At 38.3% G+C, this 23,681-nt stretch overlaps 2 protein-coding genes across 4 annotated transcripts in view; one reads left to right on the top strand and one right to left on the bottom strand.

Moving 5' to 3' along the window:
• fam184ab (family with sequence similarity 184 member Ab) overlaps positions 1-23,681 on the bottom strand; it is a 221,781-nt gene that overhangs the window by 9,329 nt on the left and 188,771 nt on the right. For 2 of the 3 annotated variants that reach the window (XM_085382213.1, XM_085382214.1), the window contains exons 18-21: positions 21,802-21,948; positions 5,673-5,790; positions 3,778-3,882; positions 430-686 (exon numbers count right to left, since the gene is read on the bottom strand). In XM_085382213.1, the coding sequence (XP_085238339.1) occupies positions 430-686; positions 3,778-3,882; positions 5,673-5,790; positions 21,802-21,948 (627 nt within the window). The remainder of the gene's footprint in view (positions 1-429; positions 687-3,777; positions 3,883-5,672; positions 5,791-21,801; positions 21,949-23,681) is intronic. The other variant, XM_085382215.1, reaches the window with a different exon arrangement.
• Positions 6,948-9,918, top strand: LOC146652577 (uncharacterized). Its single transcript, XM_085382321.1, has 2 exons — positions 6,948-7,181; positions 7,865-9,918. The coding sequence occupies exons 1-2, from the start codon at positions 7,026-7,028 to the stop codon at positions 9,788-9,790; spliced, it is 2,082 nt and encodes a 693-aa protein (XP_085238447.1). The 5' UTR covers positions 6,948-7,025; the 3' UTR covers positions 9,791-9,918.

The raw sequence follows: 23,681 nt of genomic DNA, 5'->3' as shown, positions 1-23,681 counted from the left end.
CGTTTTTCTGCCTTTTTGTCTTAAACTCAGGTTCCACATCTTGCTTCTACAACTGTCAACAAACTGCAGAGGGGAAAGCTCAACATGGCACCAGCAATCAACAAGGTTGGGAATCAGCGAACAGTTGATCACAGCACAGAGCTTCTGAAAGCTTCTTTTTTTAGAATCTGCAGCTATAGCTGACAATGATTTCATGCTTCTTATGGTTTATGAAAGTGCCACACTTGGCAAGAAAGAATGAGTATAATAAAACAAAACATCTGTAGAGAAGAAGAACCAAGTTCTGTTGTTTGTTTTAAAATCTAAAATAAAGATATTATATATTTGAATGTTTACCTCTGGCCACGACTCACTTCAGTAAAAGTGCTTCTGAGGCCTGTGATTGGATAATTAATGCGCTGCTGTTAGTCGGGGCTGAAAAGGTCTCACCTCATGAATTTCTTGGGTTCGGTGGGAGGGGTCAGCGGGGCAAGAGGTTTGTTGGAGTTGAGCTCAAGGTGATGGAGGGGGGAGTTGGGGATAGGCTCTAGGCGACTGGGCGGGGTTGGGGGCGGGGGTGGTGGTTGTGGGGGCTGGCCGCTCCCTGTACCCACCAAGCCCATGCCCATACCTGCTCCCTCCAGAGCCCTGACATTAGGAGAGCTGCTCAATCTGCTGGCTGCTGTTTTCTCATTCTTTCTCTTTTGCTACACAGGAGAAAAAAAAAAGAAAAAAAAAGAAAAAGGAGGGGCACGGGGGTCAAAAAGGAGCAAAAGGGAAGTTTAAAACAAAATAATAATAAAAACTTAGGAAGTAATGAAAGGATAAAAAGGGCAAATGGAGTACAGGGAGAGCTCTGGAAGCTGTAACAGTCCAGCCAATGAGAGACAGGAAAGAGCAGCGTGCTAACTTAATAATATTCAAATGCTGATCGAAGCAGAGTGAATGGATCAGTCTGAAGACCGGCATTGCTCAGTCACAGTCTTAAAGCACCAGTCACTCTGAGCAGAATGAAAGTTCAGATGAGAAGAGATGTGTAAAAGCGGGAAACATCTCACACTAACAAATGGCTTTGAAAGCAAAGGAAGGCTGAAGAAAAGAAGACCAGTCAAATCGGGTGGCACATTTATACACACAAAGACATGATCAGAGAAAGGGTTTGCAAAGAAAACAACGCGTCACAGGTCAAAGTTGTACCTGAGATCGTGTCAACAGTTAAATCATGCAGTGGGAACCATTCAGCTCAGACACACATGACAATGAGACATTCTGTTAACCAGAAACATCTTCTGAACCTGTTTCCTGCTACGAGCTATGAAGTCCTGCATGAGAATGTCAATCTTGTTCTAAACCTTTTAATTTTCTGCTCTTTTGTACTTTTTTGCCACAAAAGGAAAAGGTCGGCACACTATTTACTTTAAAATATCAATTTAATTCTTAATGCAATGTAACAAAGAAAAGAGTATTAATTTCAAAGGAGCTTCTTTAGACATCGGTCAAAGAGAAAAATGAGCTGCTATTCTTATTGTAGAAGCACTAATTGATTTAAATCACCACGGCAACCACCATATGTCTGGGAGTGTTATCACATGGGACACCAAGAACAAAGAACAAAGGGCCCACAGAAAATCAGAATATTTGATCTGAAATATATTCAGTATACAGTCTGGATTAGAAAACACTAGGAGTGATTTTTGGCATCATCATAAAGATGCATTACTGAAGCAGATGTAGTACATTAAGCTGAATATTCTAAAAATGTTTTCTAAAAGGGAACGGGGATACAATTTGAGGGGGGAATTAAATTTAAAACATCCTCGTATCCGTACAACATTAAAAAGTTTTTGCATCTCTGTGTGTGGAGTGAAGCTGTGGAACAGACTAAGTAAAGATATGAAGCAATGTCCGAGCATGGCGCAGTTTAAAAAGCGGTTTAAGGATATGGTTTTTACAGGGTACAGGGAAAAGGTAGAGATTTTATAGGCTGTTCTTGTCTAATATTTTCATGTGTGTGCGCGTGCACGGGTATGTTGGTATGGGTATATATATATATATATATATATATATATATATATATATATATATATATATATATATATATATATATATATATTGTAGGTTGTGTATCCTTGAGGTGTTAATGGGGTTATTGAAAATGTGTATATGTGCGTATGTGTGTATATACGTATGTATGGATAGATAGAAACATATATGTGTATAAATAAAAAAAATAAAAAATTACACATAACATATAATGTAATTGCAAGGAGGTATTTCTGTAGTCTATTGATACTAGATAGTGGAAAAGGGGTGGGATTAAATAAGTTTATGCTTCTTCCTGCTCTGGCGATCGTGGCTCAAGAGTTGGGAGTTCGCCTTGTAATCGGAAGGTTGCCGGTTCGAGCCCCGGCTTGGACAGTCTCGGTCGTTGTGTCCTTGGGAAAGACACTTCACCCGTTGCCTGAGTAAATGCACTATGCTATATTTGAACCACTGGTCCCATCCATACTTTCATCCAGTGGAGTTAATTGTATTTTTAGTGGGGCCTGTGCCACCCCATGCCCCCCCTCTGACCACACCCTTGACAACTACAAGATGGTCGTCATAAATCCAGTAAAAAGAGAAAATACGATGCCGGTGTGACAGGAAGGAAAGAAAAACCAAGTCTCTAATAAACAATTGATTTTAAGGTATTTATTGAACCTTTTTTACACAAGCTGAGGGAAAGGTCTAAATTAAATTGTTTCAATTATCAAATATTAAAATAGAAATAAATGTTATTTATATGATTTCTAAAAATGTGCCATTTAATTATCCTTATATAGTATACAGAGCTTTTCCTTTTGTTGCAATATATTGTGTAACATTGGGGGGCGGGGGAGTCTGGTATCTAAATTAATGCTTGCTTTTGCTTATCTGGTTATTTCGCTAAACCAACATCCTATATACTGATTTTTTGAGAAGTGCTTTAAAGAACAGAAATGTTTGTTTTCAGCAGCTTTAAACAGATCACAAAATCAATGCTTCAGAAAAGCACCATTGTCCTTTTGGCTTTAGGTTTAAATTCTCTAGTTATATAATTACATTGAGCCACAGCGACTAACAGGAAACAGCATTTATTTAATTAAAGGTAATAAGAGAAAATAATTTTATTGCAGTCAAACTTCCTGATTTTATTTGACTGCATTCATTAAAACCAAAGGCCCTTTCCTTTTGTGGTGTTTTTATGGTGCATTGAAATCTATATGAACTGTGACACTTTGGTTCAGCTGCTGCAAACAAACAAGATCTTGGTATGTAGACCTTGGACAGCCTCCCCCTCACTCCTCAGTCTGTGCTATTATCTAGAAATGAAAGAAACACTACAGTTCCTGTTCCTCATGCCGTTTCCTGTCCGTTTCTCCATCCTTGACGACCTTCATTTTACAGAAAAGAATAAATGTGATAAAATTGATTTTTTTTCTCCCCTTGTCCTTCTACTGTCTCTCATAAACTCTGAAAGTTTTACTGGAACATCGTGATCCTTTCTTTGCTGTAAAACAACTTCATGTCTTGCTCTGTAAACTTTGCTAAAGGACGACAGTCACCTCAAAAATGGTGTAATTCTTAACAGGTATTACTTAAAATGATTTACTGTGGTACCTTTTTAAAACCTCAGCACTGATGGTGTTGGTTGATCAGCACGGATGTACATGAAATGACTTGGAGTGGATATCATCTTTGCTATGTAGTAAAATAATGGAGCAGGCTTATCAGAGTACCCCTGTGTGTGGCGTGTTACAGGATATTAGGGCCTACCTTAATGAGCGGGTTGATAACTCCCACATTAGGACTGGCGGTGAACACTTTGTTGAAGTTGGTCTCCCTGTTGACGAGTTCCAGCTGGTAGAACTTTTTATCGTCCTGGAGGAGAAAATCGTGTTAGCTGACAGCCAGTTAGGCTGCGGAGGACTCAGGGGAGTGTAGAGTGACTGAAAATCACACATTTAATGAGCTCTGTCTGGCAACATTTCCGAGTGGCACACAAACTTGACACTACAGTTTCATGTCTTTGTGAAAACTGCTTAAAAACAGCAATTCTCACAACCAAACTCTTCTGCCCACCAGAATTTTGCACCTGTGAGGTACCTTTTATGCACTTTAGCATAAACTTTTCACCTCCCAAGCACTCCAAACTGTCAGAGACAACTCCACAGCTGACTCAGACAGCAATAGTGCCTCAGCATTAAAAATGTAACCTGATTAATAAAAATCACCATCTCAGTACCACTGAGTGTCAGACAAAAACAATGAATCTCACAATGTTAATGAACTGAAGTAGATTAGGTCTCAAACTGTCCGAAAGAGAGAAACTAAGCCTGACAATGGTGCTGAAAATTGTGATGCAGCGTTTAAATGAAGACTAATTCCAACATATTTCTGAGGGTAGCAGTTCTGAATGCCAACATGTGAATATATTTAGCATGTTTCCAAGTTTGGACGAGTTGAAATCTTTTATTTTATTTTTAAACATTTCAATTGTCACATGAGGTTTCGGACTCTTCTTGAGAAACAACTTTGTGGTGTTCCTCAGGATTCTGTCTTGGGTCCTGCACTATTCTAATTAGCACCTTCTCTTTAAGTCAAATATTTACCGACTGTTCGTTTTATGAAGGACTCCTCACCCATACATTATTTTTAACATGTCAAACTCTGTGAGTAATGAGTTATTAAGCTGTATGTGTGTGTATGAGTAGTCGAATACATGTTGCTGCCCTCGACAGTCATGAGTGCAAATACTGCTTGATTAAACTACTTACTCATAATTAAGTTCATATTCAAAGGCAATTAACTGTTAGATTTTATAAGATGTTAAACACCCAGCCACAGTCACTACATGGTATAACTACTCGACCACAGCAAAATGTACCCAGATTCTGCACAGGCATGTCAACGGTAACCTGCAAGACGCTGGTGTTAGCACTGCTAATGTTAGCCACCCTTTACTAAATTAATCTGACGCTGTGTGTCTGAACTACTGACTGAAAAGGTCAAAGCTAAGTGTGAAACCATTTAGAATTGGACGAACCAAGTGCTTTTTTTATTGATTGTAAGACAAGTTCTTTGCTAAATGCTTGCTTTCAATTCTCCTCACACTCTGGCTTGTTTTTCTCTTTTGGTGTTCTCTTGGTTCTTTGATGAGGCTCATTAGCTAGCCTGTGGCCAGAAGTGACAGACAGATGATTAGTGCAATGGACGTCATTTAATTATTATTTAAAATGCGCTGGCCGTTTCCAAACAGCTTCAAAAGATGACTTCAAAGCTGGTTCTGTAGTAAAACCATGTGGTGTTTCACTTTAGTCTCGAATATAAGATAAAATATAGTAATATAGTATAAAAACGAGTATAAAATCAGTGTTGTTAGAAAAGTAACTTGTGAAAATCAGCACAACCTGAGCGATTTTTAATTGTACAGCAAACATTTTTTTTGTTGGGTTTATTCAAATGTTTAGCCTAGAGTTTTCAGGAGAGTTAAACATATATTTTGTGGGTCTGGACAACACTATCCATGCTTTCTCTATAAATCAGATAAGATCTGGAAAGCATTACTCATCATTTTTGTTCAGTGTGCAAACAAATAAGGGAGGATGCATTTTCCTCTTCATGTTTATAGCTATAGCTTCTTATGGTTGAGACTTTACCTCAATACCTACCACCAGTTTTTTGACTAGAGTTTCTCTCTCAGAAACCATATCTTTGAGCTCGGCGATGAGCTGCAGATCCTCAGGACGACTCTCTCTGTTCCTGAACTTATCCTCTGTTCCTTCCAACCTGTGAGATAAAGAAAAAAAAAAGACATAAGACCATAAATATCCACCCACAGTCTAGGCTAAAACAAAATTATACATATCTAAAAATCAAGCAACACGTCAATGCACAGTTTGATCCAACAAACTGTGTGCGTTTCTTCCACATATTAAATATGTGACATCAAACATTAGCAGGGAAAGATTCAAAGCAGGAACATTTGATCTGGCACTTTATAGTGTATGTTTACAAGATGGAAGCATTTAAGAGTTGAGAAAATTAAAAGTGTGTATCAAAAGGCGATTTCCTTTTTCATTACACTTTAATCAATAAAACAGTAATTGTCCTTCCTTTCTTCCCCGCCCTCGCCTCTTCTCATCACAAAAACCATTATGTCAGCAGCTGTGCAGTCCCTGTGGAGAATGTTTTGATTCTGTAACTTAGGAGAACTTTCAAAAATGTTATAATGGATTTATTTTCACACTGGCCTTTAGAGAAATCAACACTTTGTGTAAAAGCTCTGATTAATTTAACGTCTGGTGACGTTTTCCCTTCTGCACGCTAAAGAGCGCAGTGCAGTAAGCGAGTGACACGCTCAAGCAAGCAGTCATATGTTGTACTGTTGGCTTAAATTAGTTATTTTTTTAAGCTGTGATAAACTAAAATTTTATTTTGTGCACAAAACTCAAGTAAACATAAAAGAAACATGCCGTGATACAAGTCATTATGCCAGTCTCATAATTAAACAGCGATGCACTCAGTTGCAGTTACTGTGTACTGGGTTGCTAATAAATCAAAGTATTTTCAGAATATGTTTTTTTTTCTGGTCACAAGAATTATGACATGACACTAGGGCTGCTCGATTATGGCAAAAACGATAATCACGATTATTTTCACTGAAATTGAGATCTTGATTATTTGACGATATTTAACAATAACAATGTACGGAAGCGTAGAGCTGCCACCCAGGCAAAAGAAAAATACAAGTGTATCACGTTATAACGTGAAAGGTTTATTGTTCTAACAAGATACTTTTCCTGTTTGTACAATATACTATCATGTTTGTACAATATACTTTTCACGTTTGAACAACATAATATCACGTTATTACAATATACATAATTATCACGTTCGTACAATATAAATATTATATTGTACGAACGTGATCATATATTGTACAAACGTAAAAAAAAATACCATTACAATAACATTTTTTATTGTAAGAACGTAAAACGTGTTGCATTCGGAAACCCAAATCCATGGTAGTTGTGGAGAGTGCACGCTCGTCAGAACTGGCACTTAACTTTGAATGCCCTGCTTTCAACATGGACACAAACACTGATAGCCCACTTCTGAGATTTCTTCGGAATCGTGGTGTACCTGAGGACTGTCTCTTACGAATGCTACAAGAACACGTAAGTGCACTCTTGAGGGGGAAACTTGTAAAACTCGCTTTTTACGAAGTTACAGCGTCTAAAAATGTGACATATTGCTAAGTTAGCAACCACAGCGGTTTTCGCTTCTCTCGCTTTGACTGCGTAAGGACGTAACGGTAGGCTGCATTGGTGTGGATCTTTAATATGGAATGGAAAATGTAAAACAAATTAACCCGCTGTATAAAACTGGGTCGTTGTATGACCACATGTTACTACTTAACCCGTATGCAGATTCCAGGTTTCTTAAATATATTGCTATATTATGTGATGCACAATGTTTCCTTGTTTATCTAAAAACAAATGAATTAAACTGTGTTTATATTGATATTTGTCTTCAATTAAAAAAAAACAGTGAGTTCAACCCTTTGTGCTCTGTGCAACTGAAAGATACGTGAATACTAATTTACTTTTTCAAAGGTGGGCGTTGTATATACTGTAATATTTCTATTAATAACATGTTAGAGTATCTCATTAATGTTGCTGCCATAGAGAGAGGAAAAGAATAAATGCTAAATATTGATGGCTGCCACTAAAATAATAACAGACAATTATCAAAACACATGTGAAATTTACATACATTTTTTTAGTGAGGTACCTCATGTGGTGTGGCAGCAGGTATACCTTGTACTTCTGTATAGTAATAAATATCCCTGTTATTACAGATTGATGCCACAGTGATTGATTTCATGGATGACAAGACCCTGTCTGATTACATCCCAACATATGGTGACCGGATAGCTGCCAGACGGTTCTGCTTGGAAAACAGTGGTGCAAGTACTAAGGAATCAAGAAAAAACTCATTGCTCGAAAAATTGAAGGAAAAGATGGGAATCAATGAAAATGAGAAGAAACCTGATCATGAGGAGGCATTTGTTTCTAAGAGAAAAAGAACATATGCAAAAAACAACAAATGGGCTGAGAAAAAGACACGAAAAATTGAGTTAGGGTGGATCCATGAAGGTAAGCAAGTGAGAAAGCGCAGAGGAGGAGGAACAAGGACCTTTGATGTGCCCAAAGACTCCAAAAAAGCTGACATATTACAGTATGCTAAAGATCTTTTCTTTCCAAGTGGAAAAAGCAAATTTGGAAGATGGGAAGTGTTCAGTCATGACATATTAGACTATCAGGAAGAGGCCGTATTTGATGAAGATGTCACAGTTGGAGAACTCTATTCAGCACTTAAAATGGGAATGTTGAGATTTTACTTGTGCACAAGAAGATTTTCCAATGATGAAGATGATGAAGAAGTTTATGATAGAGGGAAAACACATGTAAACAATGTTACACAACTGACTGACTCACATCAAGGAGATGAAGAAGCTTCTCACACTGTTGTGATCTCATCATCAGAATCTAGGAATGCTGATGAAGATGTATTATTAGACACATCTGAGGTAATGATTGGACCCTACCTTGGAGAGCCTCTGCCTTGTCAACTTGATGACACTGTAATAGATGAACCATTCCTGCAGTTTGAGGAAGATGATCTGGTCATCACATCCATTACACTTCCTCCAACAAACACAGCAGTCAGTAGTCCAGAAACATCTATAAGCAATGAAGCAATAAGCTCTGCAGGATCATATGATGTTGTCTGTGTTACCATCAAACTTCACAGGGTTACTATTCTGGAGGAGATGATCAGCCAGTTCAAAGATCCAACACTCCTCATACACCCTCTAAAATACACCTACATTGATGAAAAAGGAGCTGACGCAGATGGCGTATCAAGAGATGTGTATGCTGCATTTTGGTCAGAGTTTGTGGACAACACAGCTGAAGGAGAGGAGTTCAGAGTGCCATCACTGTCTCCTAAATGGCAGGAAGAAGAGTGGAAATCCATGGGTAGAATTTTACTGAAGGGATTTCAAGACCATGGATATTTCCCTTGTCGCCTTGCTCCTGTTTTCACAGTGGCACTCATCTTCGGTGAGAATCAAGTATCAGATGATCTGCTGTTTGAAAGTCTTCTCTTTTACCTAAGTCAATCAGATAGGGATCTGATAACAAGGGCACTAAAAGAAGATCTTTCAGATGAAGACAGGGATGAAGTGCTGGATCTCATGGATCGCCTGGATGTATCAGTGCTTCCAACCAAAGAGAACTTAAAAGGCCTTCTTCTGAAAGTCGCACACAAACAATTAATCCAAAAACCAGCATATGCCGCAGAGAAAATGTCCTTAGTTGCAAGCTACTTCCTAAAAGAAGCTTTTCAAAGCCCACAAGATGTCCTACAAATGTATGAGGATAAAAAGCCAACAACGAGAAAGCTTTTGAAGTTGCTTACTGCCTCTCCCACCACTCAAGCAGAGAAGCAGAGCTTCAGATTTCTGCACCAGTACATCAGAGGACTTGACGATACAGGGCTCAGAAGGATGTTCAGGTTTCTTACTGGGTCAGATGTCATCTGTGTTGACAAGGTTGAGGTACTGTTCACGCCTGTGGATGGACTGGCACGACGACCTGTGGCACACACATGCGGCCCTCTTCTGGAACTACCATGGACATACACGTCCTACCCAGAACTACGAAATGAACTGAACAATGTTTTGGCTGCTAAAAGCTCTTATGAGTTCAGCATAGCTTGATTAAAGTCCATCATGTTTAAACCAAAGAATGAAAGGTTTGCACTAACAATGACTGGCTATGAAGCTCTAAAGTTTGTTAAACCCACAAACAGGGAACACATCATTGTATAAAAAAAGAAAGAGCTTAAATTTCAGGGAAGTGTTTTATTTCACATTTGAATTTATTTTCAAAAATTGTGGATAACATCAATTTGTTTCCACCATGAAAAATGTAAATTTCAGTTTAAATTTTCATACTTAAAAGTTTTACTAGTTTAAATGTTAACTAATTATGTTTAATAAGTTCATATGGTTAGCAGCAAGTGGTGAACTATGCTTATTATTAGTTCTTATCATGTGTCAAGGTCCTTTTCCACAGGTCTGTGGTGCAGTTTTGTAGGATACAAGATGTCTGCTAGAGGGGATGTTTTGTTTAGTAATAATTCAAAAGACTTAATATTAATTATTTTCAAGTATATTTTTTTTACCTTTCCACCAGTCATTTGTTTAGAACATATTTTAAGGGAATAACTTTGGAAGGCAATGTGTTTGATGCAATAGTTGACTGGAATAAAAGACAGAAAATTGGCACATAAGTTAAGTTTTGTAGTGTTTATCAAGAGTCCGTGTTTTCTTCTCCTTGAACACAAATAAAAGGGAGGTTAACATCTAACACTATTTGTTAATTATTAAATAATGCAGAATTTGTACATTTACCAGTTTACAAGAAACTGTTCGTGGATGAATAGCAGTTGCACAATGTGTTCAGTAAAATTGAAAACAATATTTCATGAATGATAATGTATAGGATCAGCAGTTTAAAAAATGTTTTTTTGACAGTCTTAAAACAGAAATCAGATATAATAGAAATTCCGTTAAAAAATAATTGGAAATGCCAAAAGGTTGGAGTACGCAGATTTGGTTAAATATATTTAGACATGCTTGCTTGCTACTATCTTGAACCGAAAATCCAAACAAAATAATAATGAATGTCTTTTCTATTGTTTATTGCACAAATAAAACATTGTACCCAAAAATATATGCGTAAAAATTCCCAAAGCCCAATTATATTTAGGTTTATAAGTCCTTCAGTATATAGGCTCTCAGGAAGAGATACAGTTCAATGGATTCATCTGCTGTGCTTGGTGGAAGTAAGAAGTTCTCTGACATTATAAGGCAACACAAGCTGAAAACGGTTTCATCACAGGTATAAGGTCCTCTCTGTTGACATTCTTGCTTACAAGCATCCACTGCCTCCCAAGAAACCTCTTTCAGATGATCCTGTCCTCCAAAGAGATGAGGGATGGTGTACATGAGAATCGGACGTCCACTTGGAGCAACTGCATTTCTGCTTCTGCGTATTATGTGGGTGTTCCACATATGTGCAACTTGCTGCAGCTCTTCCTATTAAATATTAAAAATTAAAAAATCTCATATCAGTAAAAGAACACATTTCTCTTGGCTCAACATGTTACCCAAAAACGGCGCTGGCACGGCTGGCAGCCTTAACCCAATTTCCCTCGGGATGAATAAAGTACGATCAATCAATCAATCAATCAATCAATCAATCAATCAATCAATAGCACCACACAATGACAGTCGGAAAAACAGAGTTTATCAAAAATACTCAACAACAAGAATAACAGTGGTAGACACGTGATACTTTGGAAAATTTTAAGTAATTATTAAACGTGAATTGTTTTAGACAGTGCGATTTTATGTTTCTGGCCAGTGAAATATGCATTTTTTTTCATATCCTCAACGGAGTGATAATAGGGATGGTGCATGGTAGGTGTTAAAGCAAACTTTTTATTCTCTCTCCGTGTCTCTCTTTCTCTCTAACACACACACACACACACACACACACACACACACACACACACACACACACACACACACACACACACACACACACACACACAATGACTCATTAAAAGAATATAAACATGGTTACATACCTCGATGACGTTCAGGCACGTAAACAATATGAGCTGCTTGTCCAAAAAACATCCAGAAAAGCAATCATGGTCTTTTAGTTCCTGGAGACAATTTATCCAGTGCTGAGCATGATGTCGTCTCAGAAAGGCCCACCAGCCTTCAATACGCTGATTGTGATTGCTGGATCCAGTAATAAAACAGTTTCTGACGTTCGGATCCATAGTCCAGCGCAAGAATCGTTGCATCTCGGCCATTATGACATTTTCTGTTCCCAAATCAGAGCGAATCCTAGCAGGTGTTCCCATCCTCTTTTCAACTTCTGCTATGAAATATCCAGCAATGACTTTGGGATCATTGTTTGTTGAATAGGCATGAAGCCAAATCATAACTCTCGAAAACCCATCAATAGCTCCATTTATACAGATTCCAAAAGGCTTCAGTTTGTCATAGGAGTCAACATGCCACATGAAATTTGGTCCAGGATTTACATACGTGCGTCGCATTAGGCGATTTCTGCGTCGTTGCTCAACACCGTAAGGGTCAAGATATTTCAGTAAATGTCTCACAGTACTCTGCGTGACAACATAACCTGCCTGAATGCAGTTCAGGTGATGTAGTTTGTATCCATGGAGCCTCCCATGTCCCTCCAGTTGATCAATAAGAAATCGTGCCACCTCAATCGGATCGGACTCATTCTTTCTCCTGTACAGTCCCATGCGTTTTAGGTTTCTTCTAAGTGTCCGCATGCTTATCACAATACTGTCCAAACTGCTCAATAACAGCAAAATCTCCCCATGCCTCAATCCAAGCATAAAATAGAACTTAATTAATTCCAATAAACGAGCCATTTTCTCGCACTCTGATCTGCACTGTCACCCACTTCACTATGTTTTACACTTCCGTATCTTTACGGCAATATATCATGCTCGAACAATAAAATATATGTTATAACGTGAAAATTTTATTGTTCAAACAATATAATTATCACGTTCATACAATATAATATTTATATTGTACGAACGTGATAATTATATTGTACGAACGTGATAATTATGTATATTGTAATAACGTGATATTATGTTGTTCAAACGTGAAAAGTATATTGTACAAACATGATAGTATATTGTACAAACAGGAAAAGTATCTTGTTAGAACAATAAACCTTTCACGTTATAACGTGATACACTTGTATTTTTCTTTTGCCTGGGTGGCAGCTCTACGCTTCCGTAGATAACAGTGCAAATGTTTGCAATATAAAAAATAAATGAAAAATGTAAACATCTATGTTTAGTGAACTTTGCAGTGTTGCTCTGTGGTGCAGCTACAACACTGTAGCAAAGTTTACACACTGTGTCTACTTGATCCACGTCTGACTCCGCGAACCCACAATGTTTCCACACCACTGAAGTTTTTTTTTACCTCTCTTTTCAACCAGCAGTCACTCTCCTCTCCAAATAACTTCTGCTTAGCTTTCCGAGCTTCCCTCTGGTAATTGTTGTGACACGTGTTCGAAATGCAGAGAGGTGCGCTCGATTTGCCACACGGAGCAGCGCGAGAGTAAAGCACGAGGGAGGGGCTAATAATCGGCTCAGTCATTTTTAATGATCGTTGAAAGCCCAGATCGTAATCGAGATTAAAATTCGATTAATTGAGCAGCCCTACATGACACCCTCATAAATTTAAATTAGGAAAGAAAGAAAAAAGAACTTAAGCAAAAGAAACAATAACAGGAAAATGAAACCATCAAAGCTCAGTTACAGAAACTTTTATGTGAGGCGTTTTAGGAAATGAAAACAGGTCTTTTTGATCAAACACGACTTCTTTTCATGTTTAGCTGCAAGCATGTTTCTAGTTTTGGTAATACTTTTTATTATTATTTGACAGTGAACTTAAAAACTTGTTACACTAACACAGTACAAATTTCCCTGGATTTTTCTCCTGTATCTTGTTTATAGTTCTTAAAATTTTGTATTTCAGGTTATTTTTTAGGGTTTTTAGTCTTTTTTTTTATATTGTGTTTACATGCTGAGTACCAAATATACTTAATTGGTTTTAGACTCCCCCATGTCCTTTTCTTTCTTGTTAAGTCTACATCTCTGTCCCCCCCGTGCGCTACCTCCAGTTTCAGTTTAGTACTCTGTTGTCTCTTGTTTTTTGTCTTTTATTTTCATTGTTTATTGTCCTTGATCAGTTTCAGCTGTCCTTGTTTCCCAGGTGTTTTCCCTCCTCCTAATTGCCCCTTTTCTATACAGTCAGTGGCGTCTTCCCATTGTTTATAGTTCTTAAATTAGTCTTTGTCCCAGCGTCTGTCTTATACCCTCATATATTCAGACTCAGGTCTGTTGTGTTGTGGCTTTTGCATTTTGGACTGTTTCAAGAACCTCATGAGGTGTCTTCTGAGTTAACTCAGGTTATGAGTCTCTTCAGTCCATTTTTCATAACATGATTTTTTTCATTTTAGTAAGCTTCACATTTTATATATTGATGGGTTGGAGGAAAATAAATCAAGCACCCATCTTTTAACAGCTAAATTTGAGCTTTTAAGTATTTAACATAACAAAAAAATAAAAAAATAAAATGGCAGTAGTGATTGCTTTCTTTAGGCCAGCTTCTCTTCTAGATAAATTGCAGTCACTCCAAAGAAAATCTGGCATTGGAGTGGAACAGCCAGTGGAGCTCATCCAAGTGATGCTGATAAAAGCTGATCTGCACTTTCGTCAGATATTAGCTCTGCTGTTGTGCTGGTACTTTTGAGTTTATCAGACAGGCGATTCATCATTTTTTTTCCTGTTTGCCAAACATTTTCTGCTGCTCAAGTAGGAGAATATCTACAGTATGAACCAAACTAAATTCTGGTTGCTGCTTTGTATTGTTCAAGTGCAATAATCACTTTAGGGATCTAGAGTAAATTCTGAACACGAAAGTAAAAATATGAAGGAAAGGAGCTTGAGGCTGTTGCAGTCTTTGTGTTTTGAAACTGGATGCTACGAGCAAGGGGCAGAGAAAGGACATAACCTCACCCTACAGCACACCCTTTTTTTGGCTTTAATAGTAATTATCATTTAAAAAATTAAAGTCAAGTTGTATTCAATGAGATATGAAACTTGCTTTGCTTTGCTTTGTCTTAGCTAATTAACAACGTCTTTAGAGATATGTGGGCCTCATAGGGTCACGTCTATGCTCGCCTTTTTCTTTTTTGTTAGGCAAAATATAGCTGATGTTATTGTGCTAATCTTTATTTAAGAAAAATTCAAGTTGGATCCTTTTTTACTGTTAATAACTGATTATCTATCTATCTATCTATCTATCTATCTATCTATCTATCTATCTATCTATCTATATATATCTGTGTTCAAGCAGACTGAGTTGGTGCTAAAACAGCTCTTCCTCTGAGCAGGAGCACACTGAGGCCAAGTGTTTAGTGACCAGCTATTTTGTGCCCGAGTACCACAGCATCAGCAACCCTTCGCTGAGCAGAAGGACCCTCAGTCACACCCACAGGAAAAGCAAGGGAGCGCTGTGCCACCAGTGGCATTTATCTCATTTTCAGATTTGTTTCAGATCACACGGACAGACGGTTTCCAGCTTACGGACAAACACACACACACAAAACATCATGACAACCTGCAGGGAGAAAATCCGCTGCATGGTTAAGCTGATAAGAGACGCTGGACAGCCACGACTGCTCCAATATGTCACCAGCAAACCTGCAACACTGTGTTCATGTGGATTTTCTGGAGGTGCTTCATCTTCTTGGTGAAGGTGAAGTCTGTGATAAGATGATGACTTAGAATCTCTCAGCAAGAGTCTGAGGTTTCAGGATTTCAAATGTCCCAAAAACAGAAATGAGAAATGGTCAGGAGGGTTTCTGTTATCTTTGCCACCTTCTTATCATGTCTTGACCTTTTCTCTCATAGCCGCTGTTGACACACCACATTCATGCTACTCACACCACATCAGCAGCTGAACGAACAAATGCATGACCCACTCATGTTGTTGCACTGGTCCATGTGCACAGTGTTAACTCTGAATAGTTTCAGCTGTGTGGTTGCAGACACAAACTACTCATTAAGTGAACATTTTTCCCTAGTTGGTTTAAACTTTGTAAGTACAATAATATACACCAAGACATACAAATACAAAAATGTCGTGAGAAAAATGAATGAGAAACTGAAGAGTCATTTCGAAAACTCACTGTGCATTTATGATAGAATATGGAGATATAAAGAAGCACTCATCAAAGAAAACGTTAAAAATAGAAAAGAAGGCTAAAAGAGAAATGAAGGAAAGATCCAAAAGGTCACATTAAGCAGCTTTCATACTGTATGCTTGATATTTTCTCTATAAAGACTTTATAGGAGGCAGAGTTTTATCTACGGCAGCCAGAGACAGCTTGATCTTTAAAGGAGCAGTTTGATTTGTTTGGTCGTGCAGCAACAAAATTTGTTTTCTCTTTGAGAAGAAATTGGTGTTTTGAGACTTGCAGGGGGTTTTCTGCAGGATCCTTGGAGTCTTTTTCAATATTGCATTGCTAATGTTGCAGAAAGCAAAACCTCTGCGATATTTACATACAGTTTAATATGTGTTAATTTGAGAACTGGTGTTGAAGTGTTAGACAGTAATTATGCTTATGGTGCCGCTATCATGGTTCTGGATTCTTTTGGTCTCATTTTTATTTAGTAATCTTTTCTTTCTTTCTTTTTTTTTTAAATACACTACCTGTGTTTATTTAACAAGTCAGTCCCCAGTATATACAGTATGTGGACAAAAGTGCAGGGCCACTTACATATTACATCTACATGATCTGCTCATCCATGGAAACCATGCCATGAAGCTCCTGGCATACAGTTTTTATGCTGATGTTAATCCCAGAGAAGATTTGGAGCGCTGCAGTGTTTGAGTCAGCAGAGTGTTGGCAACTTTTACACATTATGCATCTCAGCAGATAACACTCTGTAACTTTACATAGTCTTTGCAATACTACTACTTTGGACCTAAGTTTTGGACTAAAGATCTAGATTGTACTCTTCTTCCTGGTGTCCTGGAATTGAGTCCCCTCCCTTTGTGAATTTTTCCAGTCATGATGTACGACCTCAGCTGGAAGGCTGCTAATACGACTGCAGACATGACTACAAACTGAAAAATCCTAACTTCATAAAAACAAAAACCCCGCAGGCGAGCTTTTAAACTCCCAGAGGACCGAGCAACAAGGTGCACAGGCAGAGAGCAAAACACTGAAATATTCATGAAAACTAAACAGTGCAGCAATTTCAGGGGATATTTAGAGGGAGGGTAAAGCTGTCGCGTCATCACAGTGATTAATTAGGAAGGGACACAGCTTGTTAAGATAAATCTATGCTGTACTTAATTAGATGACAGAAAGTGGATTATCTAAGAGGAAAGCCCTAGAAATGCATCTTTAGGGACTTGAGTGAAGACAGCAAATCAGGAAGTTTTCCTGACTTTATTAAAGTAAAATTCTTACCATAATAACAAAAAACAAAAAACAGCCTAGAATACATCTGTAACCTAAATTTCCTGCATGGACTACAAACCTTGTGCCCTGATAATGATGTAGATGGTTTCATGTTTTTTCTCTTTGGTAAGGGTTCATTAAGAAGCAAGGCTGGGTCTGATTTCAGATAGATTTAAATGGACTAAAATGAGTGTAATTCAGAAAGAAAAAAAAATCTAAAAAGTTTATTTGAACTCAACACACAACCACTGATCACAAATTTCAACACATTAATCTCTAGGATCAGAAAAAACAACAGGCAGAAACCACAAAAAAACTGACACTGAAATGTGATGCAACTAAAGTCAAGCCTTGAGATGGGATTATTTTCTAAAACACTTTTGTGGCATCATTTTTAAGTTTTTGATTAACTATTATTTAATCTTAAATAAAAGAGAAACTAAGAAGATCTTAACTTCTTGCTTTAATTTTTGCCACATGAGACTGTGGCAGGTTTAGTTCATGGAAACACTTAATTCGTAAGACATGTTTTTTTTCTCGAATGAATGCACTTTTCCCCCCAAAGTTAAATAATTGTGATCTCAATACTGACCAAAAAAATGTGGGAAAAGCTTGATTTTCAGAATTGTTGTACACTCGCTGGCCACTTTGTTACACCAGCACACCTGTTCAATTGCTTGTTAACAAAAACGTCAAATCAGCCAATCACATGGCAGCAACTCAATGCATTTAGACATGTACACATTTTCAGTTCAACCTAAAGTTCAAACTGAGCATCATAATGAGGAAGAAAGGTGATTTGAGTTTGTGGCATGGTTGTTGGTATTTCAGAAAGCGCTGATCTGCTGGGATTTTCCCATACAACCATCTCTAGGGTTTGCAGTGAATGGTCTGAAAAAGACAAAATATCCAGTGAGCGGCAGTTCTTTGGATGAAGATGCTTTGTTGGTGTCAGAGGTCAGAAGACAATGAGCAGAATGCTTCTAGCTTGATAGGAAGGTAAAAGTAACTCAAACAACCACTCGTTACACCCAGACTGGGTGGCACTCCTGTCAGCTAAGAACAGAAAACTTGCCTGGTCTGTTGAGTCTCGATTTCTGCTACAACATTTGGATGGCATAAACAATATGAAAGCATGGATCCTGCCTGCCTTGTATCAATGAATACCAAGTGAACATTGTTTAAATTTCACAGCTTAACGGGAATATTTGGTCATCCCACTATAACCATAGTGTACCCATCTTCTGATGGCTGCTTCCAACAGGATAACACACCATGTCACAAATCATCTCAAACTGTTTTTTTCCCCTGATTTCTTCAGCAGACAAACCAGCAGCAACTGTACAATCCCATCATGTCAATATGGACTCAGATCTCTCAGGACTGTTTTCAGCATCCTGCTGGATCTATGCCATGAAGCACTGAGGCAATTCTGAAGGCACAAAGGGGGTCTGTGAAAGAGCCTGAAATGCCAACCTTATTTTTTCCTCATGTTGTTGCTGTGCAGGTCAAAGCAATCATTTCTTTTACTATCTTATATGTGCCTATCTGTCAATGTGACATCATGCATTCAGACTTGCGCTGTAACAAAAGAGATAAATGTCAGACAGCTGCTGTAACGCTTCACATGCGTTCAGATACTGTTGGATTACAGGAAAAGGGTGCAGTGTGTTATGCAAGATAATGTTGAAGGGTGGATGCAAGAACTGCCCATTCAGGGTGATTCGGGTGAATTCACACTGTTCATCTGTGACCCAGCAGGTGGCGCTGTGCTCTCAGCAGAATCTGAGTAAAAGGAGGTCAACTCTAAAGGGTAGAGCTAGCTCGCTACATGTTTCCTGATGGTCTCTGGACACACACACACACACACACACACACACACACACACACACACACACACACACACACACACACACACACACACACACACACACACAGCATGTCTCCGTATGAATTTTCATTTTTCATCTCCCTGTTTTTTATCAGTGTTGCTTTCTCTTCACAGATTCGGTTTCATCTCTTTCCTTCATGCTTTGACATCACAGATCGCCCACCAACAGGAAGATTACCTTAAAATTCACCTTATTTTTACACCCACTCTTCTAAACATCTTCTCCAGTTTTCTCTTTCAGCTTTTATACCACATCTCAGTCTCTGTTATCTATCTTCCTCACATCCCCTCAGCCTCCTTTTTTATTTTCCTCCTATACATACATTCATCACTTACAATTCACCCAACATCTCACTTGACCTCTCTTGCCTACAGTATCTTCACTGCATGTCATCAGTAATACAACTCTCCCTCTTCATCTGCAGTAATAAAAAAAACCCCACACGCATACATTTCCTACCACTAATGAGGTCCTTTAACCCCTTTCATCAATTCTTGGCGGTCTAAATGTCTTTGATCCACATCTATACATCAACTCTGATCTGTGCTCAGAGTTCTTCGACTGAGTAACTTCTAATTTACAGCATACTTAAGGACTCAGAGGACTTATGCTTTAAAGGAGGCAATAATTTACATTTCTTTTTGTTTTATCACCATGCTTGAATTCTCAACTTTATTCAGTGTATAAAGAGTTTAGCTGAATGCCTCATGTTATGAGACTTCAATTGGATGAAGTTGCAGTTTTTCAGGGTTGAATCTGGTGGTGAATCACCCTCTGAAGTTCTCCAGTTTCACATTGGAGAACAGAAAAGCTGCAGCAGTGTGATGTTAACCCTTGACACTCACCATACAATATAATTTATAGATTAGAAATGATTACAAGTTGTATTTTAAAGGACTTCCTCCAGTGGAGTTAATTCCCATAGACTCGTGTGTTAAAAGTCCCATGGGGGTGGGGGGTGGGGGGTACTTATTAAGCTCACTGATCTTAACCTTTTGACTGTTTGTGGTGTTGGAGCCTTTTGGAACATTTTTCATACAATTAATAGTGTCTGAGAAATAATATGGTCTACTTAGCTTGTCTCTTACTTAGCACTAAGTAGCTTTGTTTTGAATGCTCAATTTAAGCAGAATACCTAAATATGTACCAGTCTCTTTAACATTTAAAGGTGCAAATATGGTCACGACTCCAAAACCACTGAAAAAGGAGAGTCAAAACACCACTTGATTGAGTCAAGGTGAACAGGTCTAGATCTGATTTGCTGTGGATGATATCGTGGCAAAGTTCAGCTGGTGAATTAAAACAGCCAATGTTAGCATGGAAGACCAGGATCTGAGACACGGCCTGGAGCTTTTCATGAATAGATTTCACATTGATTGGACTGGCTAAGTGCATATGTAGGTCCACATGGGTGGCACTTCAAGACCCAGATGATGTACTCTTTATGTTCATAAAATATAGTAGGAAACATCTTCTTTTTTGTACAAAAATCTTTCATGCCTACTAAATTGATGGAATTTAATATAATTTAATATCAGGGGCACTAGCAACACACAGACCATGCTGAGTATACGTAAAGGATTCAATATATTTGGGATTTACAGTTTGGAAGTGTTTTTTTTGGATGTTTGAAATAGTACATTTGATGGCGTTGACATGTCATGATTTTTTTGTGTAAAAAAAAAAAAAAGTTTGTTTGTGTAGTTGGACTTCAGCCTTAAACTCCAGGTAGGATACTGGTGACACTGGAGATATATAGAAGGTTTCTATTTTTGGACTGAACAGCTCATGTACAGTGATGTTTAGATGAAGAGAGCAGACTTTACATTTACTGTCTGTGTGAAGAAGACGTGCTGATGGTGCAGGCAGCACAGATCCATTGTTATATGACAGTTTCATTAATTTAGAATCAGCTGTCTCATACTTCCAAGACAGGTCTGGGCGTTGTTCCTTAATTAAATTGATTCCATATACAGATGTGAGAGTGTGAGAGTGTGGATAAAGGCACATTACAGCTTCTACACGTGTAATCCGGAGCGCTATACTGTGCTGGCGTTTGTGTTTCTATTTTGCCAGCCTTTGATTCATGGATTATCATTTCTTTTTGTGATCTGTTTGTGTTTTGGAGACTGAATACATTATTTCCAGATGACTGCAGCACAGGTAAATATTGCAGGTGCACTCATTGCTTGAAGCTTGCAGTAAATCTCTCATGGTGCCGCCGCTTACGGTTAGGCAGTTTCGTTACGCACTGTTGTGCTCAGCGCAGTGATTTAAAATTTATGACACGCACAATGTGATTGGCTGGGAAGAAAAAAACTCGTTGCACTTTATACTCCATTCCACCTGGCCAAAAAGGAATAAAGGAAGTCTATGCTTTAAGTGTCTCATTATGAAGTAGTGACTGCACTGCATGAACAAACAGGAAACCCACATTTTTTTTTTAAAGACTCCCCAAATGTGAAAAAGAGCATTTGTCTAAAAAACAAAGTTAAATCTGTAGAAGAGATCTGACTGTTGCCTCTACTGTTATTTTCCCCAGAGACACCCAGTCTGTTTATTAGGATATAGTGGGATATACTTTAATGCTCGCACTTGACCCTGGCAACGCAGAATGACATCATCTACGATGAATAGGCTGACCTGCACTCAGAATCTGTTAAGTGTTACTCGTCTGCAGCTGTACAGCTGTTTAAAGGCATATAGTTTTTAAAATGTGTACATACAGTATCTGAAGGGCGGAGATCTTGTCTTTGAGCAGTTCCTGGGCTTTGTTGAAATCTGACAGCATGTTCTGCGTCTCCCTGCTGTGGACGGCGCTCAGCTCGGCTAGCTCCCGCTCGTGTCTCTTTGTCAGCTCCTGCTCATGAGCCCTGAGGAACGAGAAGAAGAGTCAGCCGACAATTTGAAATAGCATTTAAGATTTTTTTGCATGCAGTGTCCAACTCACTAAAATACTGCCATCACACCAAATGTGAGATGAAGTTTTCACACTGCCTTCGTACACACAGAGTCTATGCAATGAGACAAACTGACACAAATTTGCACCGGGCGATGTGAACGGAGCCAAATCTGCATTTGTACTATTTAAAATATAAAACCCATCAGCCGGGATTCTCCTGAAGCTACAGACAATCAGAAATGAAGGACAATCTTGCTGATGCCATTAAGGAGCAGCTGGAGCCGCTTCAGCTTTGCAGGACTTTCTGGCAACTTCTGAAATTATTTTACCTTAACTTAATTCCCACTATCAGTTGTGTTCCATGGATTCGATTTTAATAGAGAGTATTTTCTGGTGTATGAAAACTTGCCAGTAGTAGAAACAGCAAACAGTGAATCAACAGTCGACCTTTGAATCATAAGAGCCAACATCCTGTGGCCACAGCAGAGGTTCAAGACAAGTTTAGCTGTTTGCTGGCAGACATAGGATGTAGATAAGTGCACTTGTGGTTTTCTTGTCTCTCAGTATTGATAACTTGGGTTTGCACTGGCTATGTTTAGTGTCCGGGTGGGATGTGCCAGAGATACTGTGGCTCGAGAGTGCTAACCACTGGCCCACCATCACCATAAACATCAAATAACCATGACCTAAATAGGAGGAATAGGAGGATTCTGCCAATGCTGACTGGGTGGCAGGTGTTAAACTCATACACAGTTCTGGTTTCTGGTCTACAGGGATACAGCACACTGAGGAAGTAACTGTCTCTTCCTGTTTTTGTAGGTTTTTTTGGCATATTTGTCAACACTTACATGTCTCAGATCATCAAACAAGTCTTAATATTAGACAAAGATAACCCGAACAAACAGACATTTTCTTTGATGATCTGAAGCATGAAAACGTGCCAAGAAGGGTAGAGTGCAGATACTTTTTAAATGGTATTATAGATGCTTAGTCTCACCAACGGTGATGAAAAACACAGAATTACTTGCAATATTTTAGCTCCGTCTAACGTGATTCCGCTTTTTGACTCAAACCCAACCCAAATATCAGATCGGTGCGCCCCTACAGCACCTCAGAGCTGTTGCCAATTAAAAGAATCATGATAATGACCGAAAAAACAATTAATTATAATTGCATTATATCGCACTGTTCACTTTTAATTAACAAAAATATTAAGTATATCCCATGTTTCACATCACATCATGTTTCACTTTGCTTGATCACAATTTAAGCTCTGGGATAAAGTGCTGTTTGCTGTAACTCAGAGGTAATAGATTTATTTTTACTCTTTAATATGTGAGGTTGCACTTTAAGACTTAATCAGGTCCTGCAGACTCTCTCTCTCGCTTTGTATTTTTCTCCCAGGACGGGCAAAACATAATGGATTGCTCCAGGGAAATGTTAGTGAGATAAGAAAATCCAGAGACGGATGCACGGAATGAATTCCTAGAACATAATTTCATGACAAACACATAATTAATTTAAAATCATAATGAAACTGACATGTATGAATATTTAATAAAAAAATACTGCAAAACATGTGCACAGCAATATTTGAAGACCTGGACAAGGGGCAGGATGATAAAAGAGGATAATGAAATGAGGGGAATAAAAAAACAAAACAAAACGAGTTGATGAAAGCGAGGAGGACGATGGAGGGAGAAA

The sequence above is a fragment of the Rhamphochromis longiceps genome, linkage group LG15, assembly GCF_057381845.1.
Source record: "Rhamphochromis longiceps isolate RC_006_pf linkage group LG15, R_longiceps_female_GT1.1, whole genome shotgun sequence".
In the NCBI taxonomy this organism is placed as follows: Eukaryota; Metazoa; Chordata; class Actinopteri; order Cichliformes; family Cichlidae; genus Rhamphochromis; species Rhamphochromis longiceps.
This window is presented reverse-complemented; position numbering and strand designations above follow the sequence as displayed.